Source organism: Puntigrus tetrazona, chromosome 23, assembly GCF_018831695.1.
Source record: "Puntigrus tetrazona isolate hp1 chromosome 23, ASM1883169v1, whole genome shotgun sequence".
Taxonomy (NCBI): Eukaryota; Metazoa; Chordata; class Actinopteri; order Cypriniformes; family Cyprinidae; genus Puntigrus; species Puntigrus tetrazona.
The window spans coordinates 1,255,982-1,275,443 of NC_056721.1; the positions used below are offsets into that span (position 1 = coordinate 1,255,982).

General features: G+C 38.2%; 1 protein-coding gene across 1 annotated transcript in view; it reads left to right on the forward strand.

The window, feature by feature from the left end:
- LOC122329155 (sodium/hydrogen exchanger 8-like) overlaps positions 1 to 18,353 on the forward strand; it is a 25,822-nt gene extending 7,469 nt beyond the window's left edge. The window contains 16 exon segments of the mRNA XM_043225356.1: positions 734 to 806; positions 3,033 to 3,113; positions 4,864 to 4,922; positions 8,365 to 8,448; positions 8,982 to 9,083; positions 9,253 to 9,287; positions 9,385 to 9,515; positions 9,518 to 9,527; positions 14,857 to 14,989; positions 15,757 to 15,862; positions 15,954 to 16,070; positions 16,153 to 16,235; positions 16,415 to 16,526; positions 17,084 to 17,304; positions 17,438 to 17,584; positions 17,663 to 18,353. Of these exon segments, the coding sequence (XP_043081291.1) occupies positions 734 to 806; positions 3,033 to 3,113; positions 4,864 to 4,922; positions 8,365 to 8,448; positions 8,982 to 9,083; positions 9,253 to 9,287; positions 9,385 to 9,515; positions 9,518 to 9,527; positions 14,857 to 14,989; positions 15,757 to 15,862; positions 15,954 to 16,070; positions 16,153 to 16,235; positions 16,415 to 16,526; positions 17,084 to 17,304; positions 17,438 to 17,584; positions 17,663 to 17,776 (1,608 nt within the window). The 3' untranslated portion in view covers positions 17,777 to 18,353.
- Positions 18,354 to 19,462: the final 1,109 nt, after the last annotated feature.

A 19,462-nucleotide genomic window follows, 5' to 3' on the forward strand; every position in this document is an offset into this window, starting at 1 on the left:
AATTCAATATTAATAATCACTATGACAGCTATTCCTCCGGCGCATTCATATAGCAATGACCCCTGTGTCATAAGTATGAATCAAAGTACTGTGGTATTACTGCCTGATACCATATCTGTACCACGATGCCACCAGAGTATGCCTCTGTTTACAGTAATAGGCCTAAATCTTATAGTGCATGAATATGATGGTTATTCTGACTGTCTGTCAGTTAATTATGGATTTAAGATAACTTTAGAAAGTCTGTCTGTCTATATTCATATCGTCATTTTAACCTTTTTTTAATGTAAATTAATTGTATTTATAATACGTTTGAAAGTATAGTCAAATTAAATATTTGATGTAATATCATTATTGCAAATGATCACATCCAAAATGAAAGTTTATATACATATATATATATATATATATATATATATATATATATATATATATATATATATATATATATATATATATATATATATATATATATATATATATATATATATATATATATATGTGTGTGTTATAAATATAATTATATATATAAAACATAACAATATAAATATAAATGTGTACACATGTAAATGTTTCTAAATAAATATATACCAAAATGCCATATGAAATGTGTTCCTCTGACAGGTTAAATGACACGGAAAGCTCGGAGCAATGAGACTGTTCAGTCCACCACCCCTGGGCCTGGCCCACGACCCCCGAGCCTCCTAAAAACGAGCCCATCCTGTCGGTGCAGACAGGCGCCAAGGCCCAGGAGGAGGAGCAGTCCAGCGGGATGAGTATTTTCTTCAGCCTGCTTGTCATCGTGTGTGGGTAGAGCCGGTTGTTTTAAAGTTACAAAGTGTTGGGGTCTGTCTAGGTCATTACAGAAATGTGTGTGTGTGCCTGAGGTCTGGGCTGTGCACTCAGACTCGGTAAAACATCTCTATACAAGGGTATTGTCGTGCATTGCTGGGTAGAAAAAGGCCCTTCCTAGACTGATCCAGCAAAGTCTAGAAGCACATAACTCTCTTTACTGCTATACAGTGACACAGTACACTGAGAGGTCCGGTTTATTAAAGCGCTACTTATCCACCCATATATATCAACATCCATTTGTCTAGTCTTGTTAACAGTGCTTTTGAGGGAAGTTCGATGATGGATATATAGTCAAACCTAGCGCTTGTGTGTGAAACAGTGTGGCGTTTTAGACTGGCGTAGCAGTGTCCCAGTCCTGTTGAATATAACGGCAGAAAGGTCCAAAATTAACTTTTATACACCTCTGTCTAAATAATCCACCAGCAATGAAATATATCTTAAAGTGATAAGGTAACGTATCACTTTATGTATTTTTTATATTTTATATTTTAATTTGTCAGCATATAGTCCCCTTAAAATTATCCTGTCATAAAGGAAGATATTTTAAAACTTTTTTTGTAATATATATATATATATATATATATATATATAGCTCAAATAATTTTTTTAAATGCTGTCCTTTAATTTTCTATTCTAAGAATCCTGGGGTAATATTATTTTTTTCTATAAAAACATGAAGCAGTACAACTGTTTTCAGCTTTGATAATATATCAGCAGAATGATTTCTGAAAGGTCACGTGACCCTGAAGCTAAAAATTCAGCGCTGCATCGCAGTAATCAGTGACATATAGTCAAACATATAAATACATTCAAACATGATGTTATTAATAAATGGTTTTGGTGAGCAGAGGGGATGTTCAAAAACACTTGCATATCTTACTTTTCTCCTTGGATATTACAGACCAATAATTCGCCATGGTAGCTGGTGCTAATGTACTCTGAATGCTGGTGTAGAAGTAGAACAGAATGTCATCTCTATAAATTGATCATCCGAAGAAAAAAAGTAATTCTGGAGTCATTTTTCATGTTGAGTCTTTGTTTCGTGTGTCAGACACCACCGAGCCAGTGACGTCGCTCTGTTTCTCGGGAGGTTTCGGGTTGTTTGTTGATGTTTCGATCGGCCCTCGGCGGTGATGTCATCCGGTCCCGTGTGTGTTTGTTTGATTCATTGTCTGTATTGTGTGGTGTGAAGTGAGATCCACTCCTCCTGAGCGTCGTCTCGCACACACACGCACATGCACGCACACACACACACACACACACACACACACACACACACACGCATTTACACACACACGCACACACACACACACACACACACACACACACACACACACACACACACACACACACACACACACACACGCACACACACACACAGACAGGCTCTACTCATGCGGTTATGAATTTGTTTGTAATGTCTTGGATACTTAGATGTTTATTCTAGTGTAATTATAAACCTGCTAAATGCATCCCATCGCTATGGTTACCGTGACACAGCACTATCGCAGTTCACCTGATCTGACGTGAGACATACGATATGGCATATTAGATAATAGTTTATTTCCTCCGTGGGTATTATTTAGAGATTATTTACAAAGGATTTTAAACACAAAATTAAAAAGGCACAGAAGAGATGACGGCGACGTTGAGGTGACGGTGATGTACTAACAAATGCCAACGAAGTATAAAAATGTTTTTGAAAGGAGAGCCATTATGATCACCAAGACTGCGCTTTTGTTCGGTAAAAAATACAGTGAGAATTATAACACGTTATTACAACTTCAAATAAATGCTAGTGTAGTCTGATATGATGCTCATTCAAATATTTGTTGGTAGAAACGATGAATGTATTTCTGTGATGAATAGAAAATTTCAGCTGTCTGAAAAATATATAAAGACAACAAAACATTATAATGTATATATAAAATAAAAAAAGTATAATAAATGATTAAAATAATTTTAACTGATTATATGTAAATATATAAACAGTATTTGATTTATATTTATATTGTTTATATTAATATTCGTATACTTTATATTATAAATAAATATATTTAATATATAAACATAGCATATATTTCTAAAAAAATGTAAATGTGTATTGGTATCACGTTCATAATTGCGACTACTTAACACGATATTGTGATGTAATTTCTTTCTTTCTTTTTCTGCAGGTATTTGTATTATATTGGTGCACCTGCTGATCAAATTCAAGCTTCACTTTTTGCCCGAGAGCGTGGCTGTGGTTTCACTGGGTGAGCGACTTTATCCCTAAACCTTAACCTCACGGTCTTTCACATTGCCAGAAAAGACTTCTGTCAGAAAACGGCACGCGTACGACTAAACGCAGCGTCCTCGAAACGCAGATCGCTCTTAATCGATTAACTGATCAGTAATGGATAGATGCAGAGAAGACGAAACAAGGAGGGACGAGTTGACCAGAAGCTTCACGCCGCAGTAGTAAAGTTGATCGATTATTACTGAGAATAAGCTGTCATCTGGTCGAGAGCAGGTGTGGTTGTGACTGTTTACGCCGACCTGTCCTGTTTCACAGTGTTGTGAAACCCGAGTCTGAATGAACGCAGATGTGGACCGCGCTTCCTCTTAAAGATATGTCACGCTTTAGTGTGGCGATCTGTTCTTATAATGAACTAACTACTAACTGCGACTTCTGATTAACAGTTTGTAGTTGGAAGTTGGTTAAGGGATATGATCATACAGAATAAAGCATTAATATGTGATTCATAAGTACTAATAAATCATATGCACGATACTAGTTAGTGAGGATTAAATTATGTGTGAGTTTGTAGTGAGTTTAAACCATATATGATAAAATGTGTTATGCTGTGTATGTATACTGTAGTATTTACAATATTTTTTTGAATCTAGCATCAACTATAATGAACTGAAAAACTGTAATAAATACTGTAGTAAGCTTTAGTTTTTTACTACATTATATTATAGTTTATTGTAGCAAAATATACCCTACAGTTGTAGAAAAGTTGATTATATTGCAACAGCAACTATTGAATTACCACAAAAAAATCGATATACAGGTACTTTAGTACCGTCCAAAATACCATAGTATTTATTATAAATAAATATAATATTTTCATGTGGGATAACTTAAGATAGCCACAGAGTAAACGGGTCAGTTCACCAAGAAATAAAAAAAAATATTTTATCATTTACTCAGCTTCAAGTCGATCTTCTTTTCTTTCTGTTAAAAAAAGCAAGTATTTTGCGAACAGTTTTAGTTACCTTTCATAGGCTTTTATACTTGCCTTTCACACCTTCACAGACCTTAGTCACAGTAGATGATAGATTGAATTTTATGAAAATGAGGCTACGAGGGTAGACTTACAAATGTAACAATAGCCCACGCTGTATAAAGTTTCTAGATCACGTGCAATTTTTGAAACAAACCATTAACAAGCTACTCTATGCTCCATTAAAACCGAGCAAACAAGAAACACTGAGACGTTGATTTTTGGATTTCAAACCACAAAATGTAGTTTCTCTCGGTTCATCCAACCTATTCTTCTGTTAAAGTATTAGTTGACTCAAAAAAAAATTAAATTAGCCTGTCACCTTCGAATGTGTTTGTGACTTTGTTCTTTCAGACCGATCTGATCGGATATCACTACAGCAGGCTGGCGTTTGGCTTTAACGGTCAAAACGTGTTAAATAAAGTGCGTGCAACCGTAACAAAACATCTAAAGGCCCTTTGTAGCGAATCCCATCTTTTTTGCAAGGTAAACGTCCATATTTCAACGTAAAAACACTTCTGACTCTGAAGAAACATTGTTTCAAATGGCCTCTCCGAGTCGTTCCCATTGAACAACATGGAGAGGCCAGGGTTTTTAATACGACTCTGATTGAATTAGTTTAAAAGAAGAAAGCCGCATGCTCCATTTTTTTATGGGTGATCTAACCCTTTAATAATCCGTATAGCAGCTGTTTGCCATTTCAGAGGGTAGCTGATATCTGGCTTTTGGTTTTCAGGGATTCTGATGGGAGCGTTCATCAAGATCATCGAATCGCAGCAGTTAGCCAACTGGAAGGTAGGGTCCTCTCCACAGATAAAGACTCGGGTTTAGGCCTGATATCAACATCAGCCTTTGGTAATCCTGTGATGACGTTAAGTTACGATTGGCTCCAGATGGACACGGGCACCACCCTCTTCTAATCGGGGGGCCTGCCTAATGAAAAGACGTTCATTTTCAAAACGTAGATGCGATATCGTAAATGCCGTCACATTATATTTAGTCGTTACACTGCATTACACTAGCGGTCTAAGTTTTTTCACTTTTCGTGATACTTCGGAGCACGTTAAACTGATTTACAGTTACAGTAAAACTCGTTTTACAAATGCAGTGTCTGTGATTTGAGTGATCGCGATCAGGCGATCGCATTTAACACATGCATGAAGGTACAAAAGGCTAACATCAAACGCTCCCTAGCAGTAGCAACCATAAGAGCGCAAATATTTAACAGCGATGAACTATGTTTGTTAATGGGAGTGGTGAAAAAATAGAGAATAAATATTGGCAGCATTTAACAGCTACGATATGCATTTTACCATCTAAATAAATAAAGAAATAAATGGTAATATTTAAATGGCTATATAAAATAAGTAAAAAAAAAAAAAAATCAAATAAATAAATGTAAAAAATTTTTAAAAAATCTTTGCATTGTAATGTTTTATTCTTTTACTTTATTATTTAAATATTTATTTATTTTAGTATTTTTTTTTGTTATGTCACCTGGGCATGTTTTAATGAAGATTGCACTTTGCTTCATTGCAAATTTGAGGGTTGCAGGATTTTCCTGAGCATGATGGAAGTGTTTAGTTTTGCGAGCAGAGGAACTGATTCCGTGTCCTGTGCTTTGCCCTCTCTTCCTCTTCTCCTGTTTCGTTCTCTCGGCTTTACAATGTCTTTGTTTCTTTCTCTAGTTCCCATTTCCTCTCATGCATGCCTTTCTTTTCTCTTCCTCCTTCCACCTTTTCATCTCTCTCTCCGCGTTTGAGGCATTAATTAACATTTTTTTGGCCTGGGATGTGAGGTGATGCCAGGCTCCGCGAGGACAGAGCTTCCTTTTGTTTCAGGAAGTCTCTAAAGGTCAAGAGGGCCCCTCGGGTTCTCGTTGTGTTTGGGTAACCGGAGACCCTCTCGATGAACGGCTCGACCGGAGCGTGTCTCTGCTTCATTCCTCTGAACTTTCCCGCGTTCGCAGAGACCTGTTACTGATTCTGAGATGGCTTTCAGAAACTGACTAGGCAGCCGACTGGATTTTGAAAATAAGTCATTTTGCAAGACCATATGCATGATTTTTCAAAAGTGGTACACTTTTTTTTTAAATACGCACCTTCTTAAAAGTGCAATCCTCATTGTGTAAGACTCGTGGTGTAAGACATTGTGTAAAATAAAGTAATGAAATGTACAAATGCAACTCTGGAAAGGTTTTACATGCAAACTGTAGCCATCACGAGGAAAACAATCATAATCCATATGTATATTATTATATCTGATTTACGTTTTTGGGTATCTTTGGCTGTGTGAAGTTATTAATGAGTTATTAATCTAACTATCTAACCGGCGTCTTCTCAGCATTAACTCCCCGTACAATTTTAACTCCAGAAGACGGTTTTCGACGGCCCTTTGTTGGTTACGGCATGCAGAGCTCGATGAACTTTTTTGACATTTTTTTAAAAAAACGTAATGACTTTGTACCTGAACAATTGACAGCAATACTATGAAGCACTGAGTTAAGGAAAGCTGTCTTTATAGTTGTGGTGTGTGGTGATGCTATTGCGGTAGATTCGGTTTAAAAACAAAATAATGATCATCTCTGACTCATTTCAAAGTTTATACTGTTCCTGTTTTACGCATGGGGAATTTTTTGGGGGGCCGTGTTTTGTCTCGTTCGCAGGAATCGGTGACAGTTTTAGCCGAGTTAAAAAAAAAGAGGTTGTGATAAATTGGATCGATTAATTACGTGTTTGATCGAGGCTAAGCTGGTTCTTGCGGCTCGTCTTCCTCAGGCTACGACATGCTGTTGTCTTCTTACTGCTACAGATGGACTCAGTGCACCTTTACCCCTCGGCCCATGCTCGCGGCTTTCGGAGAACATGCACACGCAACCACGTGTCTCCACAAAACTTTGAACATGTGATCTACATGTTTAGCGCTGAAGGGATCGGAAAGCCCTAGCCGGCTGCTACATTATCTGCTGTCTACATAGGCTTCTTGAAACCAAATTTGATGTCAGCGTTTTAATTTCGGGGTGAACTGTCGCTTTAAATCTTTCAATTGGTACTCATTGCTGGTCTTGTTTTTGCTTACCATGAAAGCACGTGAACATTTTGAAACTACTGCCGTGAGTGTTGTTCGGGATCCTGGGCTCCAGGAATCCCTCTGCTTGACAGCTCTGAACACAATGTGCGTTTCCTTCGTGATGCAAAAAGTGTTGTGATATCGCTTTTTCTCAAATCGAGCTTGCATAGCTCAAGTGTTTTTGCGTTGCATACCTACGTAGAAGCCGATTAATGCTTCTGATCTGAGATATTTTATAAGGCGACATCGCTTTACTGCCTTCTGATTGCAACAACTTTGGCGTCAGAAGCTATCCTATCACGCTTTAAAATGTTCTTGCTGTCCCAGCAAAGATTTTCAGATGCAATCAGAAGAAATGATTCATTATCACTGATTGTTGCAGCGTACTGGAATTCTTGGTTAGCAGCCACCAACCACCAGCTTTGGTTCTCATGCATAGCCTCGGTTTGTTTGTTTTAGCACCTACATGCATCCAAATTCGTCTAATTTTTCCGCGCTCTTTTGAAGACCGTTCCTGTCGATTGTTGAGGCGGTGAATCAAAATGTAGTTTTTTTCCCCTCTTATTGATCGCCAGAAGTGATGGATCAATGTGGAACTGAAAGAGAATGTGGTAAAGCAAGGCCTCCCTGCACAGGAACTTGAAGAATGAGGGCATGCAAATGACTGAATGTGGTGCACTGGTGGTTAAATGCATGAAGCGTGTCTTTGTGAAGTTCTGCACACATGCCATTAGTATCACAGAAACACAGTTCTGTTTTTTGCACACACACACACACACACACACACACACATATAAGGTAATACTTTAGTATAGTGACCAATTCTCAATTGTTAACTAGCATGCTTATTGTTAGTAAATTGGCTTTTTATTAATACTTATTGTGAATTACCATATTCTTCATCCTTAGGTCAAATTCTTGCTATTAACAAACCTTGAACTCTGACGTTTGCCTCAAACTTCTAATTCACTGCTAATTAATAGTTATTGTGGTAGTTGTTTAGGTATTGGGTATGATTAGTTATGTAGGATAAGACCTCAGTATGTGCTAATATTCATGCTTCTTAATAGCGATAACATGGTTATCATGGATGATATAACACAACATGTGATTCTGCTTATTCAAGTACACATGGTCATCTTTCTTTCTTTCTTTTTTTCTTTCACAGGAAGAAGAGATGTTCCGTCCCAATATGTTTTTCCTATTACTTCTACCGCCAATCATTTTCGAGTCAGGATACTCATTACATAAGGTAAACGATACTGTAACATTTATGGTCTTCAGAAGGATAAAAGAATCTAAAGTAACAGAATAGCAATAAAGCATGTCTTTTTATTGCTTTCTCCTCACTGGCAGCACATGAGGGGAAACATACAGCTTGACAGTTTACAGTTTACCAGTGTTTCAATCAAATCGATCAAAAAAAGATCTAACTCAGTAGTTACCGTCCAACAAACTGTCCTTTACTTAAACCGAATTGGTGAGAGTAGTTACTGAATCTCAAATACTAAACTGCGGGGTTGTCCTTTCGTTTGGTGGTGGTGCCTCAAAACGAAGCCTGTTTAGTGCACTTTGTAAAACTTTCTTCAGTATATGACATACCGTCTATCTACAGTCTGTGTGCGTAGTCTCTCTCTTACAACTTCAGTACAGATCTTTGTAAGTAAAAACACTAGTAATAGTTATGTGGTCGTGTTGGCTGACTTCAGGTCATCGACTTTTGATGTAACGTATAACTGTGATACTTATATAAACAGATTGGTCAATCAGTTGTTTATCCCTCAGGGTAATTTCTTCCAAAACATAGGCTCGATAACACTATTCGCCGTTTTTGGAACCGCGATCTCAGCCTTCATCGTGGGAGGAGGAATCTATTTCCTGGGACAGGTATCCTCTTTCTGTTTTGTTAGGCATTAGCAGCTTTTCCCACGTCTTTCCATGTAAACAGACATTCATTAAGTAGTTTAACTAGTTTGACTAGTTGGCACACCTTAACAGCTCCTTCGGTGTGATTTCTTAACAATTATGATTATGTTTCCATGTTTCTTTTCAATAGGCTGATGTTATTTACAAGATGACAATGACTGACAGGTGATCATTTGGCTTGGGCAATTTCTAAAACTGTTAAGCAAGGTGTTTTATGAGGATTTGACATATACATTCATGTTTTAATCCTCTTCTCCTTCAGTTTTGCCTTTGGGTCTCTGATCTCCGCTGTGGATCCAGTCGCCACTATCGCTATATTTAACGCTCTGAACGTGGATCCGGTGCTCAATATGCTGGTGTTTGGAGAGAGCATCCTAAACGACGCAGTGTCCATCAGATAACAAAGTACGCCAATTTTCTCAACAATTTTACAACCCCTGGTGCAGTCACATCCACAAACTACATGTACATGAACCAGCACTTATAAAGTAGTACTAATGGCCATGGGTGGTATAATGACCTCAACAAACCAAACCTAGAAGAGCTCAGCACAGCACCTGAGATTAAATGTTTTTGTTTCAACTGCAGTCTAGGATTCAAAGACAGTCTTGGAAACAAATAAAATCTTTAAAGGATTTTTGGATTATTGATACACCTGTAATAGCCTGTAGCAATGCGTGGAGTCTCACGTTTGAAGACGAAACACGTTAAAGGTGCTGTATGTAGGATTTTGACCAAAAACGTTTACCCAATCGTGTTTTTGAACCCCGGGATGCCAGTTGGTGGAAAACACATTTAATTTCATTAATTTCGTTCATTGTCGTGGTGCGCGCGTTCCAGCTGGTGTCATCAATCTGGCAACCTGTGTGCGCATCAAGTCTGAGTAGGAGGAGTTGGGTGAAATAAAAACATCAATCCTATATCCTACATGTTTCAATCCGCCACTTTTAATAGGTTTACAGGATGGAAATATCTGTTAGTATTGGTTGCCCTTAAGCCATTAACTTTCGAGTCTATAGTCTTACTTTAGTAGGTATTTCGTTCCAAAACATAGACCAGATCACATTTCTCGCTGTATATATGAATAGTTTCATTTCTTATGCTTAAGAAAATATTTATATAACCGTGATGATGAGAATGAGTTTTTTTGCATTACGGTATTGAGTTAGTAACTAACAGTTAACTATAGAAATGGTCTTGAATATAACTTTTACAGTGTAATAATAGAGATCAGTGGTGCAAAGAGCCTTGTGGTTAGTGTGTTGACACACAGCTCTTACGCTTGCTCCCTTTTCTCCACCCAATGCTGATATTAAAGTGAAATCGAATGCAATGGCCGTAAAGGGGTCAGTCATGAACTGGTCCAAGTATAGTGTTATCAAGATTTTTGCATAAAAACATGGGCAGGTCTCAACAGGCAGTGATGTAGAAGCAAGCGTTGATCTTCTGCAGAGGCGAGACACAAGCTGTTGTATTGGTAAACTGGCTTCAATACAAGCTTGAGTCCTTTTATGAGATTGGGCAGATGTCATTTCCATACAAAAGTCATGCATTTTAAATAGCAAGAGCAGTGCTTAAATGCAGACTTGTTCAAGAGAGGTTAACAGACAATCTGGCTGATCTTCAACTAGGAACATTCGGGAGAAACTGTTGTGTGACAGGATTTGGTTGCAGTCTCTGTTATCTCACACATTGTAGCTCTGCAGACTTCCATGTAAGTGTGTCAGGCACTTTTCCCTTTCTAGTTTGTGGCCAAACTGCCATTGGCCTTGTGGCCTGCAGACATCCTCATTCTGTCGGTTTCAGCCTTCTGCTCATTTTCTGCTCCCACATCCCATGATTTATGACCGCACTTTACTTCTGTGCGATGTATGTGTTAACGTTCAGGCTGTCCAATCTCAACTCTTGTGGCAAAACCGCTCTCCTGGGTGAACATGAACTATCCTGGCAGCATGTATTAGAGCTGCCAGTCAAATAATTCTTTTTTTTTTTTTCTGATTAATTATAGGGTGCTGCGGTTACTTAATAAATAATTTATTACTTAAAGATAATTTAAAGCTATTATTGTGTTAAACGTTTAGGCTAGTATTCATTCAAACTGCTGATTCATTCAGGAAAGGTAAATGTCTCTCTCTGGGGCAGTTTCTCAATACCAAGTATGCAAAGTTAGGACTTCGAAGCAATCTTCTGAGAATGGGAGAACACAAGTCCAGTAATTCTGCAAATAGAACAGCACCGTACTTGATAACGTCAGTCAGCTCACCTTACTCCAGCTATCTACACTGTATTACAATACAAGTGAAATACTATTTTAACATGTATATATATACTACACCACTAACTCTTTTCATTTAAACATAACACAAAACACAAAAATAATTTACTAATGTACCAACTACGCAATTAATGTGATTTAATTTGTGGCAACTGTCCTTGTTTCATTAATTTAGGTCATAGTAACGAATTCTTAATTCGTTAATTGGCCACTAAATTGTTAATTTCCCTCCACATTATTACCACAGTAAGACATGCGAAAACACAATAAAAATATAGCATCGTATTGGTCTTTTTGGCATCTTATTGGCAGTGGCTATTTACATTAACTCCGCCCAATCAACATGTTACATCCAATGGCGCAGATGGCAAAACGTACCAACAAAACGTCTTAATTTGACACAGTTGACCGAATGCGCCTTTTGACCATTTATTTTGTCCCTTATTACATTTCAAATCATATCAGAAAAGCATTTCTTTTCAATAAAAAAAGAAGGAAATAATCAAAAAGTTGAAAAAGTATTGGGTAGGGTTAGGGTGTAGGGAGGGCCTTATTGTCCCAATAAGGGTGTCAACCATGGCATCTATTTAGGCTAGTATTCATTCTTAACTGCTGATTCATTCAGGAAAGGTAAATGTCTCTCTCTGGGGCAGTTTCACAATACCAAGTATGCAACAGTATTGAGGTGCAGATAATAGCCACGTTCAATTAGTATAAATAGCAGAAAATGCTATTTGCACTTAAATAATGCTGCTTTTTTCAATTAGTGTGAATAGAATGCATTGCTATTTCTAAAGCAAGGAAATATTTTTGTAAAACATCTTTGTGTCTTTTACTTTTGCATAGAACTGGATAAGCAGAGTTTCACTATTACTAAAGAACTGTTTGGTCTTCAAGGTGCCCCGTATAATTAGGCGTTTTCTCTGTTCCACACTTAGTTCTTGGAACACGCAGTTCTCTAGAACATCATTGTGTGGTGTACCTTAAACCTAGTCTTCTCTGGAAAAGCCAAACCATTCTTTAGAATGAGGTGTCCACACACTAGCAGTGTAGTTGATTATATATGTATGGGCGTTTCTTTAGTCCACTTCATTATTTGCAGCAGCGCCGGCAAGAACTCAATTCATATACTAAAAAATCTTCATTAAAGATTAACGCTGATGCACTTTTTGAATTCTGAAGTGTGTATTGAAGTGTGTAAGGTAAAATCTAACGGTCTCAAGGCCAGCAAATCATAACAGGTGTCATTTACAAACGGAAATGATACATTTAAAGTAGCAAAACAGGCTGGTTATATCTAAGCATCAGAGAGGGTGAAAAAGCTTAGAGAAAAACATGATAAAAACCAAATATGTGATGCTTCAAGTGTCTTAACTGACCTGTTTGCTTAATCATTTAGCACTCTATTGTGGAGGTCTTGCCTCATGAATTATTTCCAAGCCCTGTTCTTAAATTATCTGTTAGATCCGCTTACATAACACATTGTAAAAATTACACAAAGTGACTAATAGGTGCAACTGAACACCTTTAGTTGTCAAAAGCCCTTTCTTGTGTTTGGCACGTCGTGCTCATTATTGGAGTTCCAGGAAATATGGTTCCTTTATAATAATGTGCAGTAACTCAACACACGATACATGTGTCAACACCTTGAAAGCTCTTGAACGATGGGAGATTACGACTGTGGATTTGGATCAGGGCGGCTGGGCCAATCCTGAATGTGCTGAGCGCGTCTAAATCAGATCCATATATAACACGAGCGTTTCTATCTTTACAACCGCCTCATACGTATGCGCTCACTTACATAGTGTCACATCTTCCGTTAATCAGTTATTGATTATCTTTTTTAGTTTTGCGCACTTGTAGGGTCACATACGTGACTGGTGTCGGCGCACGCCATCATGCTGGTTTTGTTTCAGCAACAGGATTGTATCCAGCCGCCCGTGCGCGTGTGTTTGTGTAGAAACTGCTGATTCGAATGGAATATCGTCGACCGCTGACCTCACAGGGAGTGGTAACGTGCAAGGAGACTTTGGCCTTACGTACTGCGTCGTTGAACGTTTTACCCTCATGTTATCGTAGACTCACACAGGCGTTCTAGGGATGATTGAGAAAGATCATGACAGCTTCATGTGTCCAGATGATGTCATGTTACAAACTAGTTGAACAGGAAGAGTGAGACGTGCGGTCTGGCGAAGCACATCCTGACGCTCGTGTATCATTGCAGTGCCTGTATTATGCCATTCAACCCTTTTTCGGCCTCCGTATTTCTTTTCTCTAATATCATATAGTGTCTTATATTTAGTTTTATCATTTTTTTTTTTCCCCCTCTCACATCTTGTCTCATGTCTCATCTCATTCTCTGCCTCATCGTATCTCTTTTCATCTTTTCTCGTCTCAGCTTGTCTTTCTTCACTTGATCAAATCAAATGACTTCATTTCTTTTCTGGTTTCTAGTCTTGTCTCGCATCTTCTTTGTCTGGTAGTCTGCGTCTCTTGTTCTCTACTCGCTCCTCATCTCTTCTTGTTTAAATGTTTTGCAATATGCGTCTCTTATCTCTTCTAAACAAGTCTGTTATTTTCTTTTGTGCCATCTTGTCTCTTATCTTGTCTCTTATGGTTGCATCTCTTCTCTTCTCTTCTCTTCTCTTCTCTTCTCTTCTTCTCTTCTCTTCTCTTCTCTTCTCTTCTCTTCTCTTCTCTTCTCTGCTCTTCTCTTCTCTTCTCTTCTCTTCTCTTCTCTTCTCTTCTCTTCTCTTCTCTTCTCTTCTCTTCTCTTCTCTTCTCTTCTCTTCTCTTCTCTTCTCTTCTCTTCTCTTCTCTTCTCTTCTCTTCTCTTCAAGCCTCGTCTCACGTCTTCTTGTGTAGTCTCTTCTTAACTTTTCTAGTTCTTGCCATCTCTCTTATCTTGTCTATTCTCACGTAGTCACTTTTGCCTCATCATGTCTTCTCCTCTCATCTAGTCTTGTCTTTTCTCCCGTCTCTTGGCTCAGCTGGAGGGTTGTCTGTGCTCACTGTGAGTGTGTGCTCTAGATGTTTCTCATGGTCATCGTGAGCTTGTACTATGACTTGTCTCCCGAGTGATGGTTGGTAAAATGATCTCATTCATAATTGAGGAGTTTGTAGAGCTGCTGTTATCAGCTGTTTGTGTGTTTCCTAGAAAGCAGTAATTCCTCTCTGGGTGTAGTTTTACACCCATGGGGCCAAGCTGTTCTGAACAATAAGTTATTTGTTCATCTTTTCATCACCTGGTACAATCTCTTTATGGGTCAAGCTCTGAATTTCTATAGTATTTGTTATTCCTAAGCTGTTAAATTAACGCTCAAGTGTTTGTTGGTGCCCGTGTATGTACAGTAGGAATATAATTTTGACTCTGATGCCCCTGCTGACCAAATACAGGCTGTTTGTTAAAAGTTAGGAGTTAGTAGATGTCTGATATATGTGTTGTTGTTGGTATTTCAGTACAGCGGAAGGCTTTGCAGGCTCAGATGTTTCTACGGGCTGGGAAACCTTCATGCAGGCACTTGGCTACTTCCTGAAGATGTTCTTTGGGTCAGCGGCTTTGGGCACACTCACTGGACTCATCTCTGCCATTGTATCCTAATGACTTTGTGTTTCAATTTATTTAGGTTGCCAGTTAAGTGGTTAATATTTTCATTAATTTATTTTTTTTGTGTGTATACATATCATTAATAAGTTGTTAATAAAATGTTTTATATAAAATGTGTTATGTATTATACTACAGGGCCATTGAATGCTTGAATCTGATTGGCTGACGTAAGTTCTAAGGTGTGCAATTATTTTCAGGGAACCCCTCCAAGAACATAGTTCCAGGCAACTCTTTGGCCAAATTACATGACCATATCACCTCGCCAAATGATTTCTGTTATTTTAAAGGTCTTACAACAGCAAAATAACCAAAACCCACAAAGACACTGGCCAAACACATACATATAATAATCAATATGATATGAAAATAAAAATAAAAATGACAGCTCATTTCCAAGTTCCAAGTTCTAACCTTTTTTCACTGTTTTCGTGTTCAGTGTTTGAGAGCAAAGAGGATGGCTTTTTTTTTTTTTTTTTTTTTTTTTTTCAAGATTTTGATACCTTAATTCACTTTTTTTGGCATTCAAGTTTGGCTGGTCGGTTAATAACACATTTTCAAATCAAATATCGTGTCTCGGATTGCTTTTGTATATTTGAAGTACATTCTAATATAGCAGCCAATCAGATTCGAGGGTCAGAAAAAACTGTTGTACAGATGTAGAATTTAGAATCATTTTAATGCAGAATACGGGATTAATATTTGCTTTGTAAGTACCAATATTCCAGATTATATTCCTGATTGAAAGTATGCAGGTCCTGAAACACTTCGACCTGAGGAAGACACCGTCTCTGGAGTTTGGGATGATGATTATATTTGCGTACCTGCCATATGGTCTTGCTGAGGGCATCAAACTCTCCGGTGAGCTTAAAAACGGCTTGCGGTACTATTTTATTATTTGTGATTTCGGCATCAGAGCTCATCAGGGATGTATTTCTTTCTGTCTGTGTAGGTATCATGGCCATTCTGTTCTCAGGTATCGTCATGTCTCATTACACTCATCATAACTTATCGCCCGTCACCCAGATTCTCATGCAGCAGACTCTTCGAACCGTGGCCTTCATGTGCGGTGAGTTTCTCACAAACCCGCTGCTCTGCAGAGGAGATCTAGTGTTAACCTTAACCTTGTTCTTCTCTTTTGTATTCCACAGAAACGTGCGTGTTTGCGTTCCTGGGGTTGTCTATCTTCAGTTTCCCTCATAAGTTCGAGCTGTCTTTCGTCATCTGGTGTATAGTACGTATCGCCGAAGTGCTTGTTTGTGTCGTGCTAGGGAATTATGGGTCGAATGCTTGCTGAACGTGTGATAATGTCACTGGCTCTTTTAGGTGTTATCACTTATTATAAACAAAGACTGCAGCTGATGATAATAATGTGCGTCCATTTTAAATCAAAATATGGGTTTCCTGTCACAGGTTCTGGTTCTTGTCGGTCGGGCTGTGAATATCTTCCCCCTCTCCTTTCTGCTCAACTTCTTCAGAGATCACAAGATCACCCCCAAAATGATGTTCATCATGTGGTTCAGTGGTAAGAAATCAGTGGTTTGATTTTCTAGTGGTTTGAATATTCGAAGTCAGTTTTATCCTATATTTTAAGGCCCACTTTTAATGTTATCAAGATTTTTGCATCAAAAATACTTGTGTGTTTCGACATTAATGTAAGATCCAATATATTCATCAGTTTTTCAGTTTAAATATTTTAGTTTAAACATTTGCGATGTGGAATTGGTGGGCGGGGCTAAACAGCAGGCGTTGATGATCTTCTGTGGAGGCGGGGCTTATCCACACTATTACATCACAGAGTCGGCATGTTGTTTTGGCAGATTCCCTGTTTTTTGGACTAGTGAGAAAACTTAGAGGATGTTTTTTGTAGTACATCGATGTTAAACGATCAAGGGAACCTTGTTTTCTCAGCTCATGACAAGTCAAATCTTTTATGATGGTATATTTCAGAACATATTTCAGGTACAGCAAGTTATTCACCAATTTAAATGACATTTTGGTGGTTTTATGATCGTTTGCATATTTAGAAATACACATATTGACAGTCATAAAGCTTCATGAATCCTCTGTGCCGATGCTCAGGTCTGCGGGGAGCGATCCCGTACGCTCTCAGTCTTCATCTGGGTCTGGAGCCCATAGAGAAGCGGCAGCTGATCGGAACCACCACCATTGTCATCGTGCTTTTCACCATCCTGCTGCTGGGGGGCGGGACCATGCCCCTCATCCGCATCATGGACATCGAGGAGAGCCAAACACGGCGCAAGAACAAGAAGGACGTCAACTTGAGCAAAACTGAGAAAATGGTGAGAGAACCGTGGTCTTTTCCATTTTTTTCTGCCGCAATGTTACCATGTAAGTTAACACTTCTTATTCAGTCGCTCTTTTTTATTGAGATGCATTGAAACTACATGGATCTCTCTCCTCTCTCTCTTTCAGGGTAATGCCATTGAGTCTGAACATTTGTCGGAGCTGACCGAGGAAGAGTACGAAGCTCAGATATATCAAAGGCAGGATCTAAAGGGTTTCCTGTGGCTTGATGCCAAGTACCTGAACCCTTTCTTCACCCGTAGACTCACGCAAGAGGTGAGACTGCTCCAACATTCATACAGATTAGTCCAGCTTATAGGGTTTGTAATCTGTCGTTCTTCCTTCCTCTCTAAGGATCTGCTGCATGGGCGGATCCAGATGAAGACGCTCACTAATAAGTGGTACGAGGAGGTGCGTCAGGGTCCGTCCGGCTCCGAGGATGAGGACGATGAGGCAGAACTGCTCTGAGACAATCACACGAGGAGAGATGTGACCGAGTCAGAAATCAGATGAGCCCAGGACTCCGTGACCGGAGAGCTTCGCAGCTGAATGAGGAAAAGAACGAGTACGTACGTGGTGCAAAAAAACCTGGGGGTGTTTCTGTTAGCGATCAGGCACTAGAAGAAAACACAGTGGCTGAAGAGAACCTGAGGAAGAAAGCAAAAAAATTGAAATAAACAGCAATATTGGACGCCTTTCTCTCATTTTTTAAATAGGTTAAAGCACCGTAATGTAATACATGATTCTTGCTCTATCTTTTCTGGGGGATTTTGTTTCACCTACAGGGAAATGACACCAATGAATGTTTGTGTTCGGAGTTAATTTAACAAACGTGCCCTTTTTTCTTTTAATGAAATATTTATTTGTGTTGTCTTTTGAAATGGGAGTAAAAGAGTATTTTATAATGTTTCTCGACACTGTATTTTGTAGCAGACTTGAGTTTATAATTAATTCTAATGAAATTGTGAATGAAGGAGTCCTATCTGTGCATAAATAATGCGCTGTAAAGTGGCATAAAATGTGAATAAATGATCGATTCTTATCATTCGTGTGTGGTTTTTTTAACTACCGGTTTTTGCTCATTGATAATTTAGCTAAATATTAAATACTAATAATATAATGTCATTATGTGACCACACAGAGGCAAGATAATATGATGCACTGATATGTAAATTAACGTGTGACATCATCTAGCGACTTTTATTTATATAGCGCTTTTAACAAAACAGCACCAAATAGGAGAATAGAGTTATAGTGATGCATAACGACGAGATTAAACAATTAGTTATTAAATGCAGAGGCGCTCGCTGTAATCAAATAGACGATAATCACTAGAAATTAAGTGTCTTCAACTAAGCAAGCCAGAGACGACAGCGGCAAGGAACCGAAACCCCATCCATATGACAAAATGGAGGAAAGAAAATCTTGGGAGAAACCAGGCTCAGTTGGGGCCAGTTGTCTTCTGACCTCTTGTGCTGTCCTCTTATTGAAAGCAAGTTTTGTTTTAAAATTCTCAATAAAGCTTGTGATTGTCTGATAAACAATATTTCATTGCACTGCTGATTGAGATTGAGTGAGATTGCTGTTTGTAATCAGTGACGTACATCCAAGTGAATGTGACAGAGGGAAGTGAGTGAAGGGCATAAAAAACAGACTGGAACGCAGCCCAGGTTGGATGAGGTCTTCAGGTCATAATAATGGTTATCATGTGAGGGATTTTATTTAAGGCTAAATTATTTATTTCTTTTTCCCTACTAGTTAGATTTGACATGTCTTCACAAAAGGGCGTTATTACAAAAAAAAAAAAAAAATTCAGTGAGTTTAGTCAGCTAAAACTGAATAGGCTGATAAAAGCAGCGTTTGTGAGCAGTTAAGCGTTAAGTCTTGATCTTTACCGCTTCAACGGTGCCATATATACAAATAAAGTGCAAGTATGAGATTATAAAATGGACATGGTCTCTTTTCTAGTAAATTATGAGCCTTTATACACGTATTATGAAAAATTATTATTATACTAAATAATATATGAATAATAAAATATAAATAATAGAGTGCCTCTTCTTCAGTTGGACATACATTAAGTTACGTGACAACTTGTCAAATATACTGTCAATCCCATTAAAATAGGATACAAAATATGGTCTGTAAGTATTT